The sequence below is a fragment of the Salvia splendens genome, chromosome 9, assembly GCF_004379255.2.
Source record: "Salvia splendens isolate huo1 chromosome 9, SspV2, whole genome shotgun sequence".
In the NCBI taxonomy this organism is placed as follows: Eukaryota; Viridiplantae; Streptophyta; class Magnoliopsida; order Lamiales; family Lamiaceae; genus Salvia; species Salvia splendens.
In genome coordinates, this window is record NC_056040.1 from 768,935 (window position 1) to 791,339 (window position 22,405).

Consider the following 22,405-nt stretch of genomic DNA (forward strand, 5'->3'; position numbering starts at 1 on the left):
TTTAAAAATATTTTTGGTTTTCCATGTCATTATCTACTTCACTTATTTTTGTTTATTTGTATGTTATTGTATGCGTTGCAGGGCGCTTAGGGCATCTTGTAGTAGCAATCTGCGTTGCAGAGCTCCCGGTTGATTAATTATGAGAGAGATATAAAAAATGGTTGAAGTATGAAAGATGGGCCTATCTCAATAAAGAGGAAAAACTTATCAAAATTTAATAAGGATTAATTTTGATGGACGACAAAAAATTGAAAGAACATGATTTTTTCATGGATAGTGTCTTATTTTTATCTATAAATACAACATAATACCTTCACATCGCACATCATATATGGGACCCCCATTAAATTTTTTCTACAAATCAATGGTTCAAATGCGGATACACCAGATTATTGCTTTATGAGAGCATCTCCAGTAACGGCGTCAAAATCGCGACGCCGATTTTTCGCCGACGCCGGTTCTGACGCCGAACCATTGGAACCGGCGTCGGCGAAATCGGCGTGGCTATGCCGATTCGCGCGATGACGCCGGTTCCGACGCCGATCCTCACGGCGCCATTGTGGGTCCCGGATCGGCGTCAAACCGGCGTCAGATTTTATTTTTTAGTTTTTTTTTCTTTTAAAAACACTATATATACGCGCTTTGAACGTCATTTTCATTCGCACCACTTGTTTTAACGAGTACTCTATCTCTACCTTACTTTCTGTTCAAGATCAATTTAAGAAATGAGTAATGCCGGTGGTAGTGGTGGGGATGCGGATGAGTACGAGCGTATGATTAACGAAGAGCTAGATGCCTATACGAGCCGTGAGGTTGATCGATGGATGCAGAGTTATATGCAGCCGGCGGCACCTCGCCCACGACCAGTTGTCCACCGTCGACAAGTGGTTGATCGTGATCATGAAGCTGCACATCAGCGCCTGTTCACAGATTACTTCGCAGAGGAGCCGCGTTTTAACGCCAACCATTTCAGATGTCGTTTTAGGATGAGGCGGGACTTGTTTATGCGTATTGTTAACGCTTTGGAGTAGCGATATCTGTATTTCCGCTTCAGGCACGATGCGGCTGGCAGACCCGGCCACACCCCTATTCAAAAGTGCACTGCGGCAATCAGGCAGTTGGCCTACGGCACCGCGGCAGACATGTGGGACGAATACCTCCACATCGGTGAGACGACTGCCATCGAATGTATGAAGTAATTCTGTCAGGGCGTGATCGAAGTATTCGGTGATTAGTATCTCCGAAAGCCTACCCCCGAAGATTGCCGGAATCTGCTGCGGATGCACGGGGATCAGCATGGGTTCCCGGGAATGTTAGGCAGCATAGATTGTATGCATTGGGAGTGGAAGAACTGTCCCGCTGCCTGGAAGGGGTTTTACACGACCGGCTACAAGGGAAAAAATCCCACGATGATCCTCGAGGCCGTAACTGATTACCGGTTGTGGATTTGGCATGCGTATTTTGGGATAGCCGGTTCGAACAATGACCTAAACGTCCTCAACTCGTCGCCCCTTTTCAACGAGCAGTGCCAGGGCGTCGGTCCGGCCATCAGTTTTGTCGCCAACGGCAACCAGCATGATATGGGCTACTACTTGGCGGATGGGATATACCCTAGGTGGCCCGTCTTTGTGAAGACGATCCGGTGCGCATCAGATGCGAAGAAGGCCTGCTTTGCGACGCGGCAGGAGTCGGCGCGAAAGGACGTGGAGCGCGCATTTGGTGTGCTTCAGGCTCGATGGGCTGCAGTTAAGGGACCAACGCGTTTGTGGAATGTCAACTGCATTGCTGATATAATGTACGCCTGTATTATTATGCACAACATGATTGTCGAATATGAAGGTGTACAACTGACTGATTGGGCCAACGACGATAATGAGGCCGGTCCAAGCCACGGCGTCGCCACCACCAACGTACGAGGTGGGGTACCTCACGATGAAGAAGCCCTCCTCCAAGCACATACCGACATGCGTCAGACGGAGGCTCATATTCGACTCCAAAAAGATTTAGTTGAAGAGTTGTGGGCGCGGAGGATTGCAAGGCGTTAGTTTTTATGTAAATTTATGTAATTTTTTTAAATGTAATTTTTTTAAATGTATTTTTTTTAAATGATTGTACTTTTTGAAATTTTAATATTATTATTCGAATTTTCCGTATTTGTCTCGTAAATTAAATTCCGTATGTTGATACGAGTGTAAATTAAATTATATAATTGTTATTAGTGATGTGGATAGGTAGTGTGAAGGCTATGTGAGGGCTATTTGATGTCCAGTTGATGTGGCAAGCTGATGTGGCAGGAGAATTGTAGTGCTGATGATGTGGCAGTATGAAGGCTATGTGAGGGCTATTTGACGTCCAGTCTTACTGGAGATGCTCTAAACCGTTCCTTAAACTACTATTTGCGGGCCCCACTGTACTTTTTTACTCCATTCCTTAACTAAGGAACGGAACCTGCAACCCTTCGTTCCTTAACCGTTCCTTAAATTACTATTCATTCAATTTCATTTTTTATTTTTATTTCCAAATCAATTCAATTAAAACAAACACACTTTAATAAAAAACAAACACACTTTATTAAAAAACACACAACATTAAAACAAAGTTACAACTTAAACTTAAAAAAATAAAAAGCACACAATTAAAATCCTAAAAAAATAAAAGTACACAATTTTAATAATTTCATCCGCCAAAGTTTGCCCAAATGTGCTCAATTAGATCCTGTTGGAGTTGGGTGTGTGCGCTAGAGTCGCGTGTACTTGCACGAATAGATAACCGTTCTTGTATAGACAGATGCGCTCCACTTCGAGGCGGACTACTTGCGGTCGAGACGGATGTGTTTATGAGTGAAATGAGTATGAAATAGGAGTATTTATAGAGTAAATAAATTAAAAAATAAATAAATAAATAACGGCAAAAAAAACGGAAACAATACCGTTGCAATTTTTTTTATTTTATTAAATTCGATTTTTTAAAAAAATCGAATTATTGCGTCACCGTGACGACGCCCACTCGCGGGGCAGCGAGTGGGCGTCACGCATCGAATGGGAGGCCGCCACGTCGCCTCGGCGCTTGGCGGAACGTGTCGTGCCGCGTCTCGCGGGAATGGCACCCGGCACGCCACCGGCACGGAATGGCGACGACACGGGCGGCTGCAACGCGTGCCGCGGCGGTTCCGTTCCTCCGGAACGAAATAAGGCACCGCAACGGCACGCGTTGCGGGTGCTCTTAGTCATTTAGTTCGAACGTGGGCTGATTTATTTCAGTTTCAGATCCTTCTGTTGTTAAATTTCATACAACTATTAGTAAGGATTGTAGTGTTTCAATCTTTTAGTTTTTTTTATTTATTCTTTCATGTTTTTGCTTTCTTTCTTTCACATAATTTAACTTGCGATTTTCTTATCAATAAGGGTGCTACTGCTTTTTATTTTCAGCTTAAAAATGTTGTGATAAAATATAACTCATTATTATTGTATAAGCTCAGAAATTATTTATTATACTAGCGTAGAGTTGGAGTTAAAATCACAATATTCAAAATTATTGTAATGTTTATGAATTGAAGAGTAATATATAATTTTTCGCTTAATGTTTGACTTATCTCGCAAGTTTGTTAAAAATAATTTTATCCTCATATCCGATTTAACTAATCTTAGAGTTCATATACTCTTTCCTTCCACCAATAAACTTTCCATTTTGTCATTTTCTTTTGTCTACTAGTAAATTTTCAATCTGCTTATTACTATTTTTGGTAATGGATCTCACGTTCCACCAATTTCATCTCACTCACATTTTATTACTATAAAACTAGCAATAATATATAAAAGTATGATCCATCTTCTCCTAACCTTTTCAACCAACTTTTTACTACATTAATTAAAACTCGTGTCGGGTCAAAACACCCCTTGTATTGATGGACGAAGAGAGTATTATATGCTAGTAGTCCTAAATAAGATTATCACTAGATTGTACAATGTGATCATTAGTGTAAAATTTTAAGTGATAATTTATACTCCCTCCGTCCCCAAAGAGTACGAAATTTGGGTTCAACACGAGTTTTAATGCATTATTGGTAAAGTAAGAGAGAGAGAAATAGAAGAAGTTTTTTAAGTATTGTTAGTGTAGAATGGATCCAATCTCACTAGAGAGAAAAGAGTTTCCAAATTTGAGTGTTCATACTATTTGGGGACGGACGAAAAAAGGAAATAATGCATACTCTTCACGGACGGAGGGAGTATATAATATAATCTTGTATAATGTGATAATTTTATGTTATTTAAAATACTATTCTATTGATAATTAAATAATATATGAATGTAATTAAGTGATAGAATTATTTATAGTATTTTGCACGATTAGGTAATTTATGAGCTAATACGGTAAATAATTCATGAGCTTATGAGTTATAATGAGTCATCTATATTCTTCAATTTCGGAAATAAATAGTACCACTCATTGATAAGACAATCGGCAAGTTATACGAGCGAGAGAATAAAGGCAAAATATATATGAACTAAAACTGCGTCGTATTATTCTACAGCACCCTCCGCTGTGTTTTAGACACATAGCAGAGGATGTACTCCCCAAAATTTGGAGGACGGAGGGAGCATCCTCTCCAAAATTTGGAGAACAGAGGGAGTATTAAAAATGAAGTTAGACGACCGAAATAGAAAAATAGACTCTTATTCACAAAAATATTTAATAAGCGCAAATGAAAACTGAAAACCGGTCGAGTTCCAAGCTTTTCATTTTCCCATTTCATGGCGGAATCTCTCTTCTCTGCTGAATTTGTTGACACATAATGGCGTTAAACAATGATTAAAGTTTCCCTCTCATTCTAATTTAATGAAGTGGAGACAGTGATGAGTCTCGATGATTAAAGTAAAGGCGACAGATGTGAAATGCGACAGCGTAGTATAATTATTGTCTTAGTCAACCATTGACGCTGAACACAACAGCTCCAACAAATTATAGTCTTCCTCTCCATCTACCGAATCTAGATAGAGAGAGAATGGGGAGTTACAGAGTGTGCATGTGCTTCACGCGGAAGTTCCGCGTGACGGAGGCGGAGCCGCCGGCGGACGTCAAGGAGGCGTTCCTGAAGTACGCCGACGGCGGGGCTCAGATGTCGGTGGAGCAGCTGCGGAGGTTCCTGGTGGAGGTCCAGGGCGAGGCGGAGGGCGACGACGCCACCGCCGCTGCGGCGGAGAACATCGTGCAGCAGATCCTCCAGAAGCGCCACCACATTGCCAAGTTCACGCGCCACGCGCTCACTCTCGAGGACTTCCACCACTACCTCTTCTCCGCCGACCTCAATCCCCCGATGAACAGCAAGGTATTCGGTTTGATTTGATTTGATTTTTCCGATCTAGTTTTTTTATTTTCATTGTTTTTGGTATAAGTTGTTGAATTTTTGTGGCTAATTAGTTAGAAACATTGATTATAAGTTGGAAACCTGCTGCAAGTGTGTGAAATGAGTGCATGTATGTGCGTATTTTGTTGAAATTTAAAACATAAGAGTTGAATGATTAATCTCATTTTATACAGTCGATTTTTGGCAAAAACGGCTGTATTTTATTTTTGATTCATATTCGTGGTAACATTGAGATAATCTTCCTAATCGAGATCGTTGCTCAAAATTGTTGTTATTTGATGCATAAACAACAAGGATTTGGATAGTGAGACCGAAATAGTTTCGTGGATTTAATTTGATGCTTGCGGGGAATAGCTGTTGAAATGATTTAGCTAATTTGTCTCCTTTTTCTTGACAGATGTATCTAATGTGGCTTTCACTATTATGTTTTGTAGTTATGTGTAATACATGTTTGGACATGTGATGATCTGCTAATTTTAATTCATATCCATGGTAACATTGAGATAATCTTCCTAATCGAGATCGTTGCTCAAAATTGTTGTTATTTGATGCATAAACAACAAGGATTTGGATAGTGAGACCGAAATAGTTTCGTGGATTTAATTTGATGCTTGCGGGGAATAGCTGTTGATATGATTTAGCTAATTTGTCTCCTTTTTCTTGACAGATGTATCTAATGTGGCTTTCACTATTATGTTTTGTAGTTATGTGTAATACATGTTTGGACATGTGATGATCTGCTAATTTTAATTCATATCCATGGTAACATTGAGATAATCGGCCTAATGGAGATCATTTATCAAAATTATTGTCTTTTGATGCATTAACAACAAGGCTTTGGATCTTGAGACCGAAATAGTTTCGTGGATTTACTGAATTATGGATTTATTTTGATGATTGGGACGATAATTGTTGATATGATTTAGCAATTTTGTCTTCTTTTTCTTGACAGATGTATCTAATGTAGCTCGCACTATTATGTTTTGTAGTTATGTGTAGTACATGTTTGGACATGTGATGAGCACGATGGCCTCTGCTGCAGATATGAATAGTTGAATTCTTAGGCTGTTTCTTTTGTTTTAGTGCTACTTGCTACTATATATGTATGTGTGTGTATTTTGTTGAAATTTTAAAACAGAAGGGTTCAATGATTGATCTCATTGTTTACAGTAGATTTTGGCAAAAAAGGCTGCATTTTTAATTTGATCCATATTCTTGGTAACACTGAGGTAATCTGCTTAATGGAGATCATTTATCAAAATTATTGTCCTTTGATGCATAAACAACAAGGTTTTGGATCTTGGGACCGAAATAGTTTCGTGAATTATGGATTTAATTTGATGCTTGAGGGGATAGCTGTTGATATGATTTAGCAAATTTGTCTCCTTTTCCTTGACTAATGCATCTGCTGTGGCTTTCACTATTATGTTTTATAGTTATGTGTAATACATGTTTGGACATGTGATGAACATAAATGAGGGCCTCTCCTATGAATAGTTGAATAGTTAGGCTGTTTCTTTTGTTTTTTGCTACTTGTTCCATAATGCTTCGAACCACTCTAATCTGTAGTGCTTTTTAGGTGCAGGTGTTGTGAGTTATTCCCTAAGTTTATTTTGTGTTCATTTCACAATTAAAAGTCGATTTTTGGGCTGCAGGTGCACCAAGACATGACAGCTCCGCTGTCTCACTTTTTCATATTCACCGGGCATAACTCTTACCTCACTGGGAACCAGCTCACGAGTGACTGCAGCGATGTGCCAGTTATAAAGGCGCTGCAGAAGGGAGTGAGGGTGATAGAGCTCGATATATGGCCAAACTCTTCAAAGGATGACGTGCATGTTCTCCATGGAAGGTTTGAGTTTCTCAAGGCTCTGCTCGTCTGGTCTTTTAGTGTCATTCCTGTTGATTTCTTGTTAAATTGATGAGTTCATTAATCTAGAGCAGTGCAACATATGAAAAAGAACAGGAAAAAAATAAACAAAACGAAACTAAGCAAGGGGAAAGTCACCCATTTTGTAGTTTTATTTTATCACCAAAATGAGCTCAGGGTTCATATTAAATCAAAAACCCATATTCACTTTTCTTGAATTATGCTTAAAATTGTGTTTGAGCATGACTAGTTAAAGAAGAAATGCAAGCTTTTTAAAGTAAAACACAAGTTTATCTGACCTTGAGTTTTTTGATGATCAACAAGTTGGTTTTGAGAGTGTTTCTGTTGATCAATATGTTTTAGGCGAATGAACATGTCAGTATAGAATAGGAAATAGAATGAGTTGCACCATATAGGACTCAATAACCCGTTAGTTTACTTCCAGCATCATTGCACCAAAAAGGTTGAAACATGATACGCGATCAATAATTGTAGACGAGCTATGTAATATGAGCTAGGAGAAAAGAAGCATCTTGCTGTCCACTTGAGTGCCTACTTTTAACTGTATCGGTATATCCTTTATGTTCCGCTGATTGGTTATAACTTCCTCTATTGTCAATATAGAACCGTGACAGCACCTGTGGACCTCTTAAAGTGTCTAAAGTCGATAAAAGAGCATGCCTTTTCTGCTTCTCCATACCCTGTCATAATAACATTGGAGGATCACCTTACGCGTGACCTGCAAGCTAAAGTTGCTCAGGTAAATAACAAACATTGGAAATTATTTTAATTTATGCACATTCACTCAAGGATATCTTCAAGTGTTCCATGCGAATTCTCCTTAGATGCTCTCCCAAGTATTTGGAAAAATGCTTTTCTGCCCAGAGTCAGACTGCTTAAAAGAATTTCCGTCACCAGAAGAGTTGAAACATCGCATTATTATTTCCACAAAACCTCCTAAGGAGTACCTTGAAGCTCAGAACCTTAAGGGCGGTGAATCACTTAGGAGAAAAGATTCTGAGGATGATGTGTGGGGAAGCGAGCCTTCGTGCCTCACGGCCGAACAAGAAGAAGAAGATAAGGTAGGTAGGAAACTATTGTTTTTCATTTCCTTGTTTTTTTCTTTACAATTGACAAACTGTACTTACGCGTGGAATAATTTATAAATATATCTTCAATGCAGATGGACAATGGAATGACAGACCTGAATCCTAACAATGAGGATGACGACGATTGTGATCCTGGATTTCGTGAAGCACCTGAATATAAACGCCTTATAGCTATCCACGCTGGGAAACCAAGAGGAGGGATGAAGGAATCACTAAAAGTAGAGGCTGATAAAGTGAGGCGCTTAAGTGTTAGTGAGCAAGCTCTCGAAAAGGCTGCTGAATCTTATGGGACAGACATTGTCAGGTGTTTACCTTTCTAACTGTGGCGCTACGCCCTAACAGTGGTAGATTTGTGTTCATAGTCTTAATGTTTCTTACATTAGGTTTACACAGAGGAATATTCTGAGAGTCTATCCTAAGGGAACTAGATTCAACTCGTCGAATTACAAGCCTCAAGTTGGTTGGTTGCATGGAGCTCAAATGGTTGCATTTAATATGCAGGTTCGACCACAACTTTATCTTGAAACTTCTACACCTTGATGGCTGGATCATAATCAGAAATGGATCTATGAAACGTTATCACAAGTTCAAGAAATGGTCGTATTTGCTGCTTCACATTCTACTAATTGCTGGTGCAGGGATATGGAAGATCACTTTGGTTGATGCAAGGAATGTTCAGGGCCAATGGGGGCTGTGGTTTTGTGAAAAAGCCTGATATATTGATGAATGCTAACGAGGTTTTTGATCATAAAGCGAAGGCCTCCGTCAAGAAAACCTTAAAGGCACGCCTAGACTTACCGTGTGCTTCTTTCCACTATTCTCATCTAACAATGCCTCGTGACAGGTGAAAGTATACATGGGGGATGGCTGGCATTTGGATTTTAAACAAACTCACTTTGATTCATATTCGCCACCCGACTTCTACGTGAGGGTAAGCCAACTAGTCCCGATCTATTGGATTGTTTCACTGCTTTATCATCTCCATCCTGGAAAAGCTTTGTAAACATGAATGCCAACATTCGGGCATTAGATCTTGATTTTTAAAAATAATGAATTTCCACACGACACAGGTTGGCATAGCCGGTGCACCGGCTGATGAGATGATGAAGAAGACGAAGACGATAGAGGACAACTGGAGCCCTGTTTGGGAAGAGGAATTCACATTCCCTCTCACTGTTCCTGAGCTAGCTCTGCTAAGAATCGAAGTGCATGAGTATGATATGTCCGAGAAGGATGACTTTGCTGGCCAAACCTGTCTTCCGGTCGCAGAGCTCAGGCCCGGCATACGGTCCGTGCCTCTCTGTGACCGGAGAGGCGAGCGCGAGAAGCTGAAATCTGTCCGCCTTCTGATGCGGTTCGACATCTCATGATTATCAAGATGCAGACCACCTTAGGAGTCATGTTCATTCGACATCTCGGTATAAGAAAACGACGGGACGAACCCCGTCGTTGAGGAGGGCCCACGCCATGCCCCCAGTTTCTAGAGTTTCATGGAGGAAGTTAACGGTGGAATCTGCCTCCGTTGGCGAGTGTCAGAGCTACTGTTTTGTAGTTTTACTTCTGTTTGTAAGGAGACCTGCAGTTGTTGGTGTGTTTTGAGTGAGAATAAAGTGATATCCAGTTTTTAAGTTAATTTAATTTAATTTTTAAAGCAACATCATATTGGTCTATTATCCAAATGCAGTTGCAAGCAAGTAGTAGTGTGGTTTTATATTTGTGTGTAGACTTTGATTTTATTGGGCTGGGAGTAATAAATAAGTTTGAATTATTCGAAATTAGATTGAAAAAAAATACATTATTTAAGCTTGTTTAATGATGTCTCTTCAGACTAAATCAACATAGACTACCCACATGGATGACCTTTTCATTGTAATATAATATAAAAAAAGTAATTAGAAAGTTTAAAAAATGTAAATTATAAAGAAATTAATTAAAGAATTTTTTATTTAATTAAGAGCAGAATTTGCAAATTAAATTTATCAATATCATAAGTATTATGTATATATTTAAAATTATCAAATTTCACAAATGCGTCAATTATGCAAATAGCAATTTTTTTAAATAATCAAAATTTTCGTTCAGCTAAAAAAACCTTTAAAATTTATCTTCTCCCAAATTTAACAATTAAAGAAATAATGAGGTTACAAAAGAATAAGCATACGTGTTGTTACGCCATTGGCAGAAATGCCATCATATGACGCGAATATTGAACGTGACAAAAAACTTACTACTCCGTAGTACATTAATCATCAGTTCTCACTTCTCTGCTGCGTGACTGAAGTTGAGCAAATCCTCGGTCGGAACAGAAATGGCGACAAATCAGAGATTATATCTCCTCTTCACTCTGCTAATCTGTCTCAGCTTCGCTTTTACACAGGTTATTCTGCAATCTACTTTTTTCCCCTTTCACTCTTGTTTTGTCTTTTTTTAATAAATGATTTGCATTTCAGTTTGATTCCTAGTGAAATCCTTTGCAGTTTGTTACTATGTTCGGTACCAGTCGCCGACTGATTTTATTTAGAACCCTTCTATTTTGACTGCTTACTGCGATGAGCATGAATTTGAATTTGGGGGAAAACTTTTGTTCTCTGAAATCAGTGTGTATATCATTACTGATCTTGCAGTTGGAGATCTTGAGTTCCGTACATATTTTCTTAATGAGATATCGGTGGTAGTGTCTTCTTCGATATCGTTATGTTAATTTGCTGCGTTTAAAGGGCATTGTTATTGCTTTCTCCTGCAGGCGAAGAAATCAAAGGAAAATTTGAAAGAAGTGACTCATAAGGTTTACTTTGATGTTGAAATTGATGAAAAACCAGCTGGTATGCTCTAGTTCTATGATATTTATGCATATTGGATATTCGAATCTAGTTTGTGAACTAGAGTTTCGTCTTGTATTTTTCTGCAAGCCATCGTGCACTGGTTTGCTCTAGTTCTATGGTAATGTGCACTTGATTGTGCTATATTATGTACTACTACTTGTGATTAACCAGGCAGAATAAATTAGGGAATTTATCAAGAGCAGTTGAAGTGATTCGCATTGTTCTACAGTTATTTTTGCATCTAGTGCCTTTGCAGTCATATTTAGACTTTAGTCTGAGAGTCTGTAAAACAAGATGGGTGACGAGGATATAAAATGGAGAACATTATTTAGGGAGACAACCTAGAAAGTAAGAATAGGGCAGTGCTCTGATTCAGAAAAGAAAAGATATAGCTAAGGAAGACAAGTGCTTAGGAAGTTGGAAGTTTTGGTTAATAAATCTGATTTACGGGATTGGTAGAAGAGTAGAGAATGAGTGAGTTTGGTTGTGTTTAGGATTTTGTTCCAGGTTGGTAGTGAAGTCTGTCTGTGATTGTGATATAGAAACTAGAAAACAATTTTAGTTTGTAAGAATGGGAATGGGAATGGGAATGGGAATGTAAGAAAGTTTGATGGGGATCATTTCCCCATACCAACACTCATCACGTCCTCACGCATTCATCATATTCATTCATTTTCATTTGCACCGAACTGCCAACTGCCCTATAAGTCAATCCATCACTGCACCACCCATGCATGATGTGTGCTAGTATATATCAAGTAGGATTAGTTTGATTCTGATACAGACACTCATATATGTAATGTTTGTGTTTTCACTTTTAATGTTGCCTTGACTAATACGGATGCATATTCTTAGGACGCATCACTATGGGTCTCTTTGGGAAAACTGTTCCGAAGACGGCAGGTATGATTAGCTTTCTGGGATTAATGCTTCCTGAGCTATCTTCACTGCTTATATAAATGACTTTTCGTTGTTTTTTTCATGCAGAAAATTTTAGAGCTCTGTGCACAGGTACAACACTTTTGTCTTCTTTTTCTTGTTTCTGCCATGCCGGTGTCTCAACTGGATGATCATTAAAGCCCCGGTTGATCAGCTTTTTTAGTTTAATAGCTTCATAATTCTGCACAGTATCTAAGGCATAGAAGTTATTTACTATGCTCTAGTTAACATAAAGAACTTCTATGTCTAAGCCATTTTCGAAAAGAGTTGCTCAATACTTTGTATTAGGGAATAAGGGATATTATTTTCTGTAAATTCAGGTGAGAAAGGGGTCGGGAAACACGGGAAGCCTCTGCATTACAAGGGAAGTGCATTCCACAGGATTATACCCAGCTTCATGCTTCAAGGAGGTGACTTTACTCTAGGCGATGGAAGAGGTGGGGAATCAATCTATGGGGAGAAATTCGCTGATGAAAACTTCAAGATCAAACACACAGGACCTGGTATATACCTGCTACTATTTCGCTGATATAATTGATGATGAAAGTTGAACTCATCATTATCTCCATAACTTCATCTACGTACTTTACAGGACTCCTCTCGATGGCAAACTCTGGCTCTGACACTAATGGTTCCCAGTTCTTCATCACTACTGTGACAACCAGCTGGTAAGCTATTCATATCCAGTAGGGTAAACATCACTTTCTAGCCCAAAATAATCTGTGTTTTTTCAGAAACATCTCATTCTTTCAATAATGATATATCATCAGTACCCAATAACTTGAGTTTTCAAATCTAAGATCAGTCCACCTATCTCGAATTGAAAAGTTACATTGGCAATCGGAAATCTGCAGTGACAAATGGCTTTTATTAGGGTATAATTCCCACCTGGATTCCTGATTGCCAGCATGAGTATAACCCTCACATTATAGGAACAATAGTTTCAATTCCTGCAAATATTCGTTACGTTAGCACACTTCTTGCCGTACCTGAAAGGCTTGATCCGATCAACAGGTTGGATGGCCGCCATGTCGTATTTGGAAAGGTACTGTCGGGAATGGATGTGGTGTATAAGATTGAAGCTGAAGGCAATCAGAGCGGCACACCCAAAAGCAAAGTTGTGATTGTAGATAGTGGTGAACTCCCAATGTGACCACCCTTCTTATGCATATTTGCCACTCACTTATATTAATGTCTTTTTGGTGTTTGCGACATTAAGTTAAAGATCTTGTCACGGCAGACTGTGGACTTGGAACTCGCAACTTGAAACATTTGGCTTGAGTTGGTTACTACTTTGCCGCTAGCCCAATGCACACAATATGGTTTATTGGACCGAACTATTATTAGGAATTTTTATAGGCCAGCTGATTTTTTTTAATTATTAGGGATAATATTTTATTATGCCCGGTATGCATGAATTTTACCGGAATATTATTGGAGATTCTGATTTCGATTTAGCGGAATATTAGATTAGGTTTTTAATTTGTTGTTATAATTTAATTAACTATGTCTTTTATTTTATTTATATATTTAGCTTATAGTATATTTTTAGGATTTATGTATTTTTTCATCATCAATGTTATTTTAATTAGTGTTTTATTAAATTTCATAATATATTAGTATCTAATTTTATTGAAATGAAGCCAATTAAATTTATTAATGTATAAGATAATAAGTAATTTAATTAAATAACATAATATATTAAATTAAATAGTCGATATCACATTAATCAAATTTATTCAATTAATTTATAATGAAATTAAAGAAATAAATCAATAATCATATAAATTGTTCGATTCAGTAATTGGGCCAACTAATTATAGTTTTTTAAAAGCCCATTACTTTAAGAATTCATTTAGGTTAAATTTTCCGACTCCATTTTTCCTTCTGCTCAAATCAGCCTCCGTCTCATCTTCTCCATCAGCCACTTTGCCTCTCCAGGTAAGAATTTCAAACAAACCCTAAATTGCAATTTTGAGAATTGTTTACGTTCGTGAAAATCGCAAAAAATTAAGGATTTGGGATGCATTTGGAGGCTTAATCTCACACCAAAATGCGTTTTTGGTGTCTGCGTAGCTCGATTAATACTAGAAAATGATTTATACATTCAATATGTTTGATTGATTGAAATTTGCTGTGCGAATCTGGAAATTTAGTGAATATGCAGTATTTGATTTGATGTGCTTGCTTCTTACTATTATTTGTGTGTTGGCAGAAGCCATGGCTGTTCCTTTGTTGAACAAAAAGGTTGTGAAGAAGCGTGTCACCCAGTTTAAGAGGCATCACAGCGACAGATATGCCTGTCTCAAGGTATACTTCAATTCCTTGATTGTATTCATAGTTTTTGGTATTTTGTAATACCAAATGAATATGACAGAAGAAGTAGAGTAATTTCAACTTATTAGATGCTATCGTTTAATTTTAGGGCTTTTTACAATGCTTCATGATAACTGGGCTCGAGTAATACTACATAATATACAAAAGGTTAAGAGATTTTTTATGATTATTTCTCAATTTTTGTGTCTTTAGCTTATGTGAGAGCAGATGTTTTGAGCTAGGTTTACTTTTAGTTACTTTTGTTCCTATGATATGCTTAATTTAGTCCATTGTGGTGCTAATTGGCTTTGTTTTTCATGTGATAGACCAACTGGCGCAGGCCCAAGGGTATCGACTCCCGTGTCAGGAGAAAGTTCAAGGGAGTCACCTTGATGCCAAATATCGGCTATGGATCGGATAAGAAGACCCGCCATTACCTACCCAACGGTTTTAAGAAATTCCTTGTCCACAACGTCAAGGAGCTCGAAATTCTCATGATGCACAACAGGTTCGGACAGTTCTGTGAATCCTTTACTAGTACATTTACTTTTTAGTTTCGATTTCCAGTGCAACTGTGAGTTATAACAAACACACTGTTTTGATCCATTTGTTGCCACAGGAAGTATTGTGCTGAAATAGCACACAATGTCTCGACAAGGAAAAGAAAGGAAATCGTTGAGCGGGCATCTCAGTTGGATGTGGTCGTGACCAACAAACTTGCTAGGCTCCGCAGCCAGGAAGACGAGTAAAGCTGTTGCAAAGCTCTCCCTAGTATAATATATTTTTTTCTTCCGTTGGAATGTTTTAGTATTCAGATTATTGATTGGAGATTCGAAATTTTGTTTGGTTTTATAAATTATGCAATCAAGACAGGTTAAGCTTTCAACTTCATTTAAACATGCTCTTCATCTTTTTATTAGAGCATCTCCAATGGCGGCGTCGGCACGTCGATTTTTCGCGGACGCCGGTGCTGATGCCGAACCATTCCAGCCGGCGTCGGCGAAATCCGCGTGCCCACGCCGATTCTCACGCCAATCCGCACGACGTCATTGTAGGCCCCGGATCGGTGTCATACCGGCGTCAGATTTTTATTTTTTTTTTAATTTTTCGAAACACTATACATACGCGCTTTGGACGTCATTTTTCGAAACGAATGCTCATATTCGACTCCAAAATGATTTAATTGAAGAGTTGTGGGCGCGGAGGATTGTAAGACGTTAGTTTTTATTTAAAATTATGTAATTTTTTTAAATGTACTTTTTAATTTAAATGAAAATAGTATATTTTTGCGTATATGTGTCATATATTTAATTATGTATTTTGTGTGATTGTTAATTGTTTGTTTTTCATAATTGAGTGATGTGATTGGGTTATTGCATGTCTAGTTGCTTGTCCAGTTGCATGTCCAGATGATGTGACAGGAGGAATTTAGTGCTGATGATGTGGCAGTGGCAAGGCTATGAGAGGGCTATTGCATGTCCAGAACCACGGGAGATGCTCTTATCTTCGAATGCAATCCCTTATAAGGTCTTGTGAAAATCGAATTAATTAGCTGTGTTTATGCGTTCTTTTTTTGTGGATGTTGTGTTAGAATGGCTTTGTAAGAAATTTTGATATGGGTGCGAGTATTATAAAGTGGTCTTTTGAATTAAATGGAGAATAAAATAAGGGAGATTATAAACTATGTACCTAAAGAGAGAATATAGGTAGGTATACAGTAAAATGAGGTATTGGAAGGGATGAGTTTGTTTAGATTAGAATATACCAATTTGTGATACTTGTCACGTCGAGAAATAGTTCCATTCAAAATTCAAACCTATATGAGGTATTGAAAGAGAATGAGTTTTGTTTTAAAAAGAATACAAATCCGTCATTTTAAAGCAGAGAAAATGAAAGAATATACTACCAATATGTGATTCTTATTGGTTTTCTTTGATTACTACGATACAAAGATACACTAACCGGATGTAATATTGAGCAGTCGTTTGATGAATTATATCACTTTCGTTGCATAATTTCTCAAACGAGGCTATGTATTTGCCTCATCTAACACTTGGAATCATCTTGATTATCAACTTCGTTCCTTTTGAACGCTTCAATTGCTTCATCTTTACTTCTTAAAAGATAGCAATATCTTATGCAATCATCTATGAACGTGATAAAATATTTTTTATCATCTCTAGTTTGCAAAAACTTTAAATCACATATATCGGTGTGAATTAATTCAAGGGATTTCGTGTTTCGTTCAACAAAATGAAACGGTAACTTAGTCATTTTTACCTCAAGACAAATCTCACATTTATTTGGGTATTGACTTCATTTATCTTTAGTATATCCAAGTTTACTAACCGTTTTATATCATTAGGACTCACATGCCCTAATCTATAATGCCACAAATTTGAACACTCAATCAAATATGAGGAAGTAGTAACATTCTCATTACTAGCCAATGATTATTCAACACGGCGAATAGCCGTTACACTTTGTTTAAAAGACCATCGGTTACATAACATTTTCTGATGGTTTTCCAAACTTATACACAAAGAACTTATTAGACTCAAATACAAGTATTAATCCAAAACTAGGTTCTTGTGTATGTCCCGGACATGTAGCACTTTCTTCAGAGTGATTGTCATGTCGGACGTCTTCTTAAGGACCATATCTTCAAAGTCGACATATTTGGACGAGGCTTGGTTCCCCATGTTAAGCTTCCCCCCTCAACAGTCTTGTAAATATAGAACTTACTTCTATCGGCACACACGTGGGCAGTAACGCCCGTGTCGATATACCAACCACATTTGTTCTCAACATGGTTGACTTCCTCAGTTACCATGGCGGCTATGTTGCCTTTGGCATGATTGATGAAGTTGGCTCCACCAAGCTTCTTAGTTGGTGGCTTCATCTTGGAGTCATCTTTCTCCTGACATCTGGACGGGTGTCAAATGTCTCCCGATATTTTTTCAAGACACGGGCGAGCGTCAAACGTCTCCCGATATTTTCTAGGAACATAAGGGTGTCTAACGTCTCTCGATAAGGGATTGACGTGTGCCAAATGCCTCCGACATATTCTAAGGCACGGGCGTGAGTGAAATGTCTCCCGAGAACGGGAGACGTCCCTTGTGACCAATGGGACACGCACAAGGATCCTGTCCATGGGACGACGAGAGATGTCCAGTAGGACTTCCCGACCATTGACCTTCACGAGGTCTCTCTCCCCACATTGGAGTCAATCGTGTTGATCCCAAATGTATCAACTCTCATGTTGGACTCGACGGTCCCAACACTCAGTCCATTAGAGGATTCCATGGAGCCGTTAGACGTGGAACCACTAGTTCTTGTGTTGACCCCTAAGGCCCAACACACGTGTTGACCCCGAAGGCCTCAACACTTGATCCATTTGAGGATCTCTTGGCTCCACTAATAGTGGAGCCGTCAGTTTGCGTGTTGGCCCCGAAGGCTCCAAAACTCGTATTAATCCGAAAGGACTCAACACACGATCCATTGAAGTATCTCGCGAAACCACTAAAAGTGGAACCGTCATTTTCGTGTTGGCCCCGAAGGCCCCAACACCCGTGTTGACCCCGAAAGATCGAACACCCGGTCCAATCAAGGATTCTACGGAACCACTTAATGTGGAACCATCGGTGCCACTCAAGGTGGATGCACCGGTTGACCCAAACGGGTTAGTTAGGACCCATGGCGCTTGGGTAATCAATGGTACACTAACCGGGCGTAACGTAATACAACCCAATGAAGATTGGAGAAATTAAACATAAATAAACTGAAATGAAAATACAAATCAGAAACTATAAACTGTAGATGTAATTTGTAAGCCGAGTCGAGGAGTGCTCTTTCCGCAAGACGAGATATGCCACAGTAGTGCTCTCGGATTGGCGTGTCGTCCCCAAAGATAAAACGACTTCGTCTTGTTCGTTGCAGCACCGCAGACGGAACAAGCTCTGGCGAACTGGATGATGGCGAGGGCAGAGCTTCGACGGAAGACTATGCAGAGAGAGAGAGCAATGCAAAATTATATGCAATATATTGTGTAGAGAATGAAATGAATGCATGCCTTTTTTATAGGCCAAGTCCACTCATTTGAATTGATGGAGTCAACACTCATTATGCGCGTCATGATGGCTTGATTGTAACTGCCGGGGGTTACAAGTCGTTACGGACGTTACAAACGTCAACCATGGAGCATGAACCTGGACGGATGTATCTAGACACCTCTCACGTAGTTGTTCATTCCAGAAATGTATCTGGACGACTCGATCAATGTGCACGCATTCTACGAAGCTCTGTCTGTGTGCTAATTTGCCACATTGTTTTGTCTACGTGTCCAAAATAGATAAATAAATAAATAAATTAATTAATTTTATATCTTCATATATCGTGACATATTTTAATATATTATTTCCCACTCACCGGGAATCGGTTTATAGAAAGTGAATATACCACAATCATCTACTCGGAGCGTAGATCGATTAAAAATTATTTAATTATTTTTAAAATTAAATAATCCATCACTTGTACGACCCGGTCAATTGTGTTGACCGGACTACGATTCCAACAATATTGACATGGTGTTATGATAAATGGATTATGCAAAAATGGAAAGCATGATGTAGCAAGAGATATTTTCGATCAATTCCTTCCAAAGGCTTGCAGCCTAATGTTCAGATATACACGATGATCATTGATTCACTTATTCAAGTAATGTCCGTGGAGGTGGCAAAACCTTTGCTCGTGGAGATGGAGAAATGCGGTTGCCCACCCGATATTGTGACATATAGTGATGGAGTACGTACTAAACAAGCCCATCAGCCTAAAGCCCAAGAAAGAGTACCAGTTCGGCATGACTAAAGAGTATCATTCCGGCATGACTAAAGAGTTCAGTTCGGCACAACCAAAGAGTTCGGCCCCAGCCTACAGCTCGGTAAAAGCCAACCAATCAAACTCTGCTCTCAGGTCGGCATCAAGCTCTACTCTCAGATCGGCAAAAGCTGCTCGGCAATAATTCAGCAGTTCGGTCTCAGTATTCGACCGAACTAGGAGATAGTGGACTCATGCAGGATTTCCACCTCCACTACACCCACGATCTATTTAGTGGTGTCAAGCAGTCATTAACTCATACAGGATAGTGGACCCATGCAAGATCGCCACGATCTCCACGACATCCACTACCTAGTAAATGGTGCTGCATGCCACGATCTTGGTTCAATGTATAAATAGAACCTAGATCAGATAGATAGAAAAAAGTTCTGTTAAGCTCTCTAGAGATAAAAGATCAAATAGCAAGTCTGTATTGTAAGCTGTAGAAAACAGATCAAGCAATACAACTCTGCCCTCTTTTCTTCCCGTGGACGTAGATTTACCTCAGTAAATCGAACCACGTAAATTCTCTGTGTCGTGATCTGTATTTTCCAGCATTTACTAACATCAGAAATTCGCGGATCCATCACTGGCGCCGTCTGTGGGAAGCAGAGAACCAAATTTGTGATAAAGCGAATTTTTGACCCTTTTTCCACCCCAAAAAAATGCATACCAGATCACACACTACCCGTAATACCGTTCGTGAAAACCATGAGGAAGCTAGTCCAGCTCGCAGGTCTGAAAAACGGCCTCGGGAGACATCTACCTCCGGTTCTCACGAAGAAGGAACAAGCCACTCCAGGAGAGATCGCACCGAGTCTTCCCAGCAGCCCGATTTAAATGAAGCTGTCAAGCTGTTCTTGGCCGAGAAGCAGGAGGAGTTCTTAACCTTCCTGCAGAAGAGCCAACAGCCGGAGAAGACAACGGCGGATTCTCCCTCCTCATCCAGACATGAAAGTCACTACCGCAGTAGTGACGTGTCTTCCAGGAGAAAGAATCCTCAACCCCGACATGTTCCTGTTCCTCCTCGGTACCGGAACCACAGGAGAACTCCATCTCCTCCGTACCGAAGAGATGTCGGGTTCGCCATGTACGGAGCATTAAAGACTCCGTTCTCAGACGATATCACCCGAACTCCTTTGCCGCGGAACTACCGGACACCGTCAATGACTTATGACGGGTTGGTGGATCCTCATGACTTCCTGGGACGCTATCAGTATAACATGGCGAACCAGGGTCTCAATGAGGTCCATATGTGCAAGCTGTTCCCCGAGCTGCTTATCGGGAACGCGAGAAGGTGGTTCGACAGCCTTCCTCAAGGCAGCATTAGATCCTACCGAGATCTAATGGATGCTTTCCACAGGAGGTTCTTTCAGAAAGCGGAAGCCCGGATTACTTCGGCTCAGCTGCTTTCTATACGTCAAGGTCGCGACGAAAAGATCAGCGACTTCCTGACGAGATTCCATAAGGAATGCCTACAAGTAGATAATCTCAAAGATCTACTTGTCATTTCGGCATTCCAAAATGGAATCCTGCCCGGAGCTCTCTACAGAAAGCTCGTGGAATGCAGTCCGCAAACAGCTCAAGAGATGTGGGACATTGCGGACCAGTTTTCCCGTGCGGATGAGGCAGACCGTCGAAAACGGTCTTTAGACAGCTCATCCCGAGAAGAGAAAAAGAAGCCCGATCAAAGCGGCCAGGTGCTTCCTCGCCGAACTCCTTTTGAAAGAATTCAAAGGGCACCGGTACAAGGCAGATTGGGGCCACGTCTCAATCCTGAGAAGCCGCCCGCTCAGTTCGTACCATTAAACAAGTCAAGAGCGGAAATTTTCGAACTACATTCCGATATGTTCGAAAAACCAAAGCGGATGACGAAATCAGCCGCGCGGCGACCTCAGGATCAATATTGCTCCTTCCATCAAACCCACGGTCACGATACCGAGGAGTGCCGAAATTTGGCTGCAGGTATTGATGTTCTTGTGAAAACAGGAACGTTAAAAAAATACCAAAGCAAGCAGCCGAAAAAGAACAAAAGGCAGAGAGGTGCGAACTGCAATCCTCAGGATCCGAAAAGGCATGAGGATCCCGAAGACGACGACGAGCCGCAATATGATGGAGTAATCCAGACTATTGATGCTCTCCCTGCCGGGAAGACTAAGTCGTCCCTAAAAGCAGAACGCAGAGGTTCCAATCAAGAGGAGCCAACACATAAAAGGCTGAAGAAAGACGAAGTGATTACATTTTCAGATGCCGATCCCGTCCCAGCCATCTCTCCTCACCAAGACGCTATTGTCATTCAAGCCGGAGTGGCAAACAAACTGATCCACAGAGTATTTGTGGATACAGGAGCGTCAGTCAGCATTCTTTTTAAAGAATGTTTCGATAAAATGGAAGTGGATCCAGCTCGGCTCGGTCCGGCTCCACTTCCTCTGAAAAGTTTCGCCCAGGAGGACACCCGCCCTGAAGGTATTATCAGCCTTCCGATCACGGTGGGAAAAGCGCCTACAAGCTCCAATACGATGATCGAGTTCTTTGTGGTGAAAGCTCGGTCCCCGTACAACATCATCCTGGGGAGAGACTGGCTCAACACAGTTCGGGCCGTTTGCTCTACTTATCACCTCACCATCAAGATCCCCACTAAAGGTGGGATAGCGGTCATCCGAGGTGATCAAAAGAGAGCAAAAGAATGTCTGCAGATTGCGCTTAAAAGTGCCGAGCAATCAGTTCGGCACCATCAAGCATAGCAATCACAGCAACCGGAGTCAGAGGCAAGCGAGATAACCGAAGTCACTTCAGAGCCGAACTCAATGACCGTTCAATTATACGAAGATGATCAATCCAGAACGGTCAAGATCGGCTTCGCAGGAACGCCTCTACTCCGGGAAAAGACCATTCAGCTCCTCAAGGAGTACAAAGATGTCTTTGCATGGTCTCCGTTGGACATGACCGGAGTGCCCCCCGAGGTAATCACTCATCGGTTAAATATTGATCCTGCAATCCGGTCAGTAAAACAGAAGCAAAGACTCTTTGCGGCAGAAAGAAGCCAAGTCATCCATGACGAAGTCCGCCAATTACTAAAAGCGGATGTACTATTCGAGGTGAAATATCC

General features: G+C 40.2%; 3 protein-coding genes across 4 annotated transcripts; all 3 read left to right on the forward strand.

Annotated features, from left to right (window-relative positions):
• The first annotated feature begins 4,707 nt into the window (after positions 1–4,707).
• LOC121747914 (phosphoinositide phospholipase C 6-like) lies at positions 4,708–10,004 on the forward strand. 2 transcript variants are annotated; one of them, XM_042142068.1, is made up of 9 exons: positions 4,708–5,326; positions 7,021–7,217; positions 7,860–7,995; positions 8,081–8,317; positions 8,419–8,648; positions 8,728–8,845; positions 8,983–9,126; positions 9,189–9,275; positions 9,415–10,004. In XM_042142068.1, the coding sequence occupies exons 1-9, from the start codon at positions 5,003–5,005 to the stop codon at positions 9,712–9,714; spliced, it is 1,773 nt and encodes a 590-aa protein (XP_041998002.1). In that variant the 5' UTR covers positions 4,708–5,002; the 3' UTR covers positions 9,715–10,004. The 2 variants fall into 2 exon arrangements, with proteins under 2 accessions (XP_041998002.1, XP_041998003.1); XM_042142069.1 differs by lacking the exon at positions 4,708–5,326 and adding an exon at positions 6,471–6,594.
• A 558-nt stretch (positions 10,005–10,562) lies between these two features.
• Positions 10,563–13,648, forward strand: LOC121747915 (peptidyl-prolyl cis-trans isomerase CYP20-1-like). The gene is made up of 7 exons (XM_042142071.1): positions 10,563–10,721; positions 11,088–11,166; positions 12,022–12,069; positions 12,154–12,177; positions 12,426–12,608; positions 12,698–12,773; positions 13,120–13,648. The coding sequence occupies exons 1-7, from the start codon at positions 10,653–10,655 to the stop codon at positions 13,256–13,258; spliced, it is 618 nt and encodes a 205-aa protein (XP_041998005.1). The 5' UTR covers positions 10,563–10,652; the 3' UTR covers positions 13,259–13,648.
• A 286-nt stretch (positions 13,649–13,934) lies between these two features.
• On the forward strand, positions 13,935–15,318 carry LOC121746881 (60S ribosomal protein L32-1-like). Its single transcript, XM_042140836.1, has 4 exons — positions 13,935–14,046; positions 14,321–14,415; positions 14,748–14,929; positions 15,041–15,318. Exons 2-4 carry the CDS (start codon positions 14,326–14,328, stop codon positions 15,168–15,170), a joined length of 402 nt encoding a protein of 133 aa, XP_041996770.1. The 5' UTR covers positions 13,935–14,046; positions 14,321–14,325; the 3' UTR covers positions 15,171–15,318.
• The last annotated feature ends 7,087 nt before the right edge of the window (positions 15,319–22,405 follow it).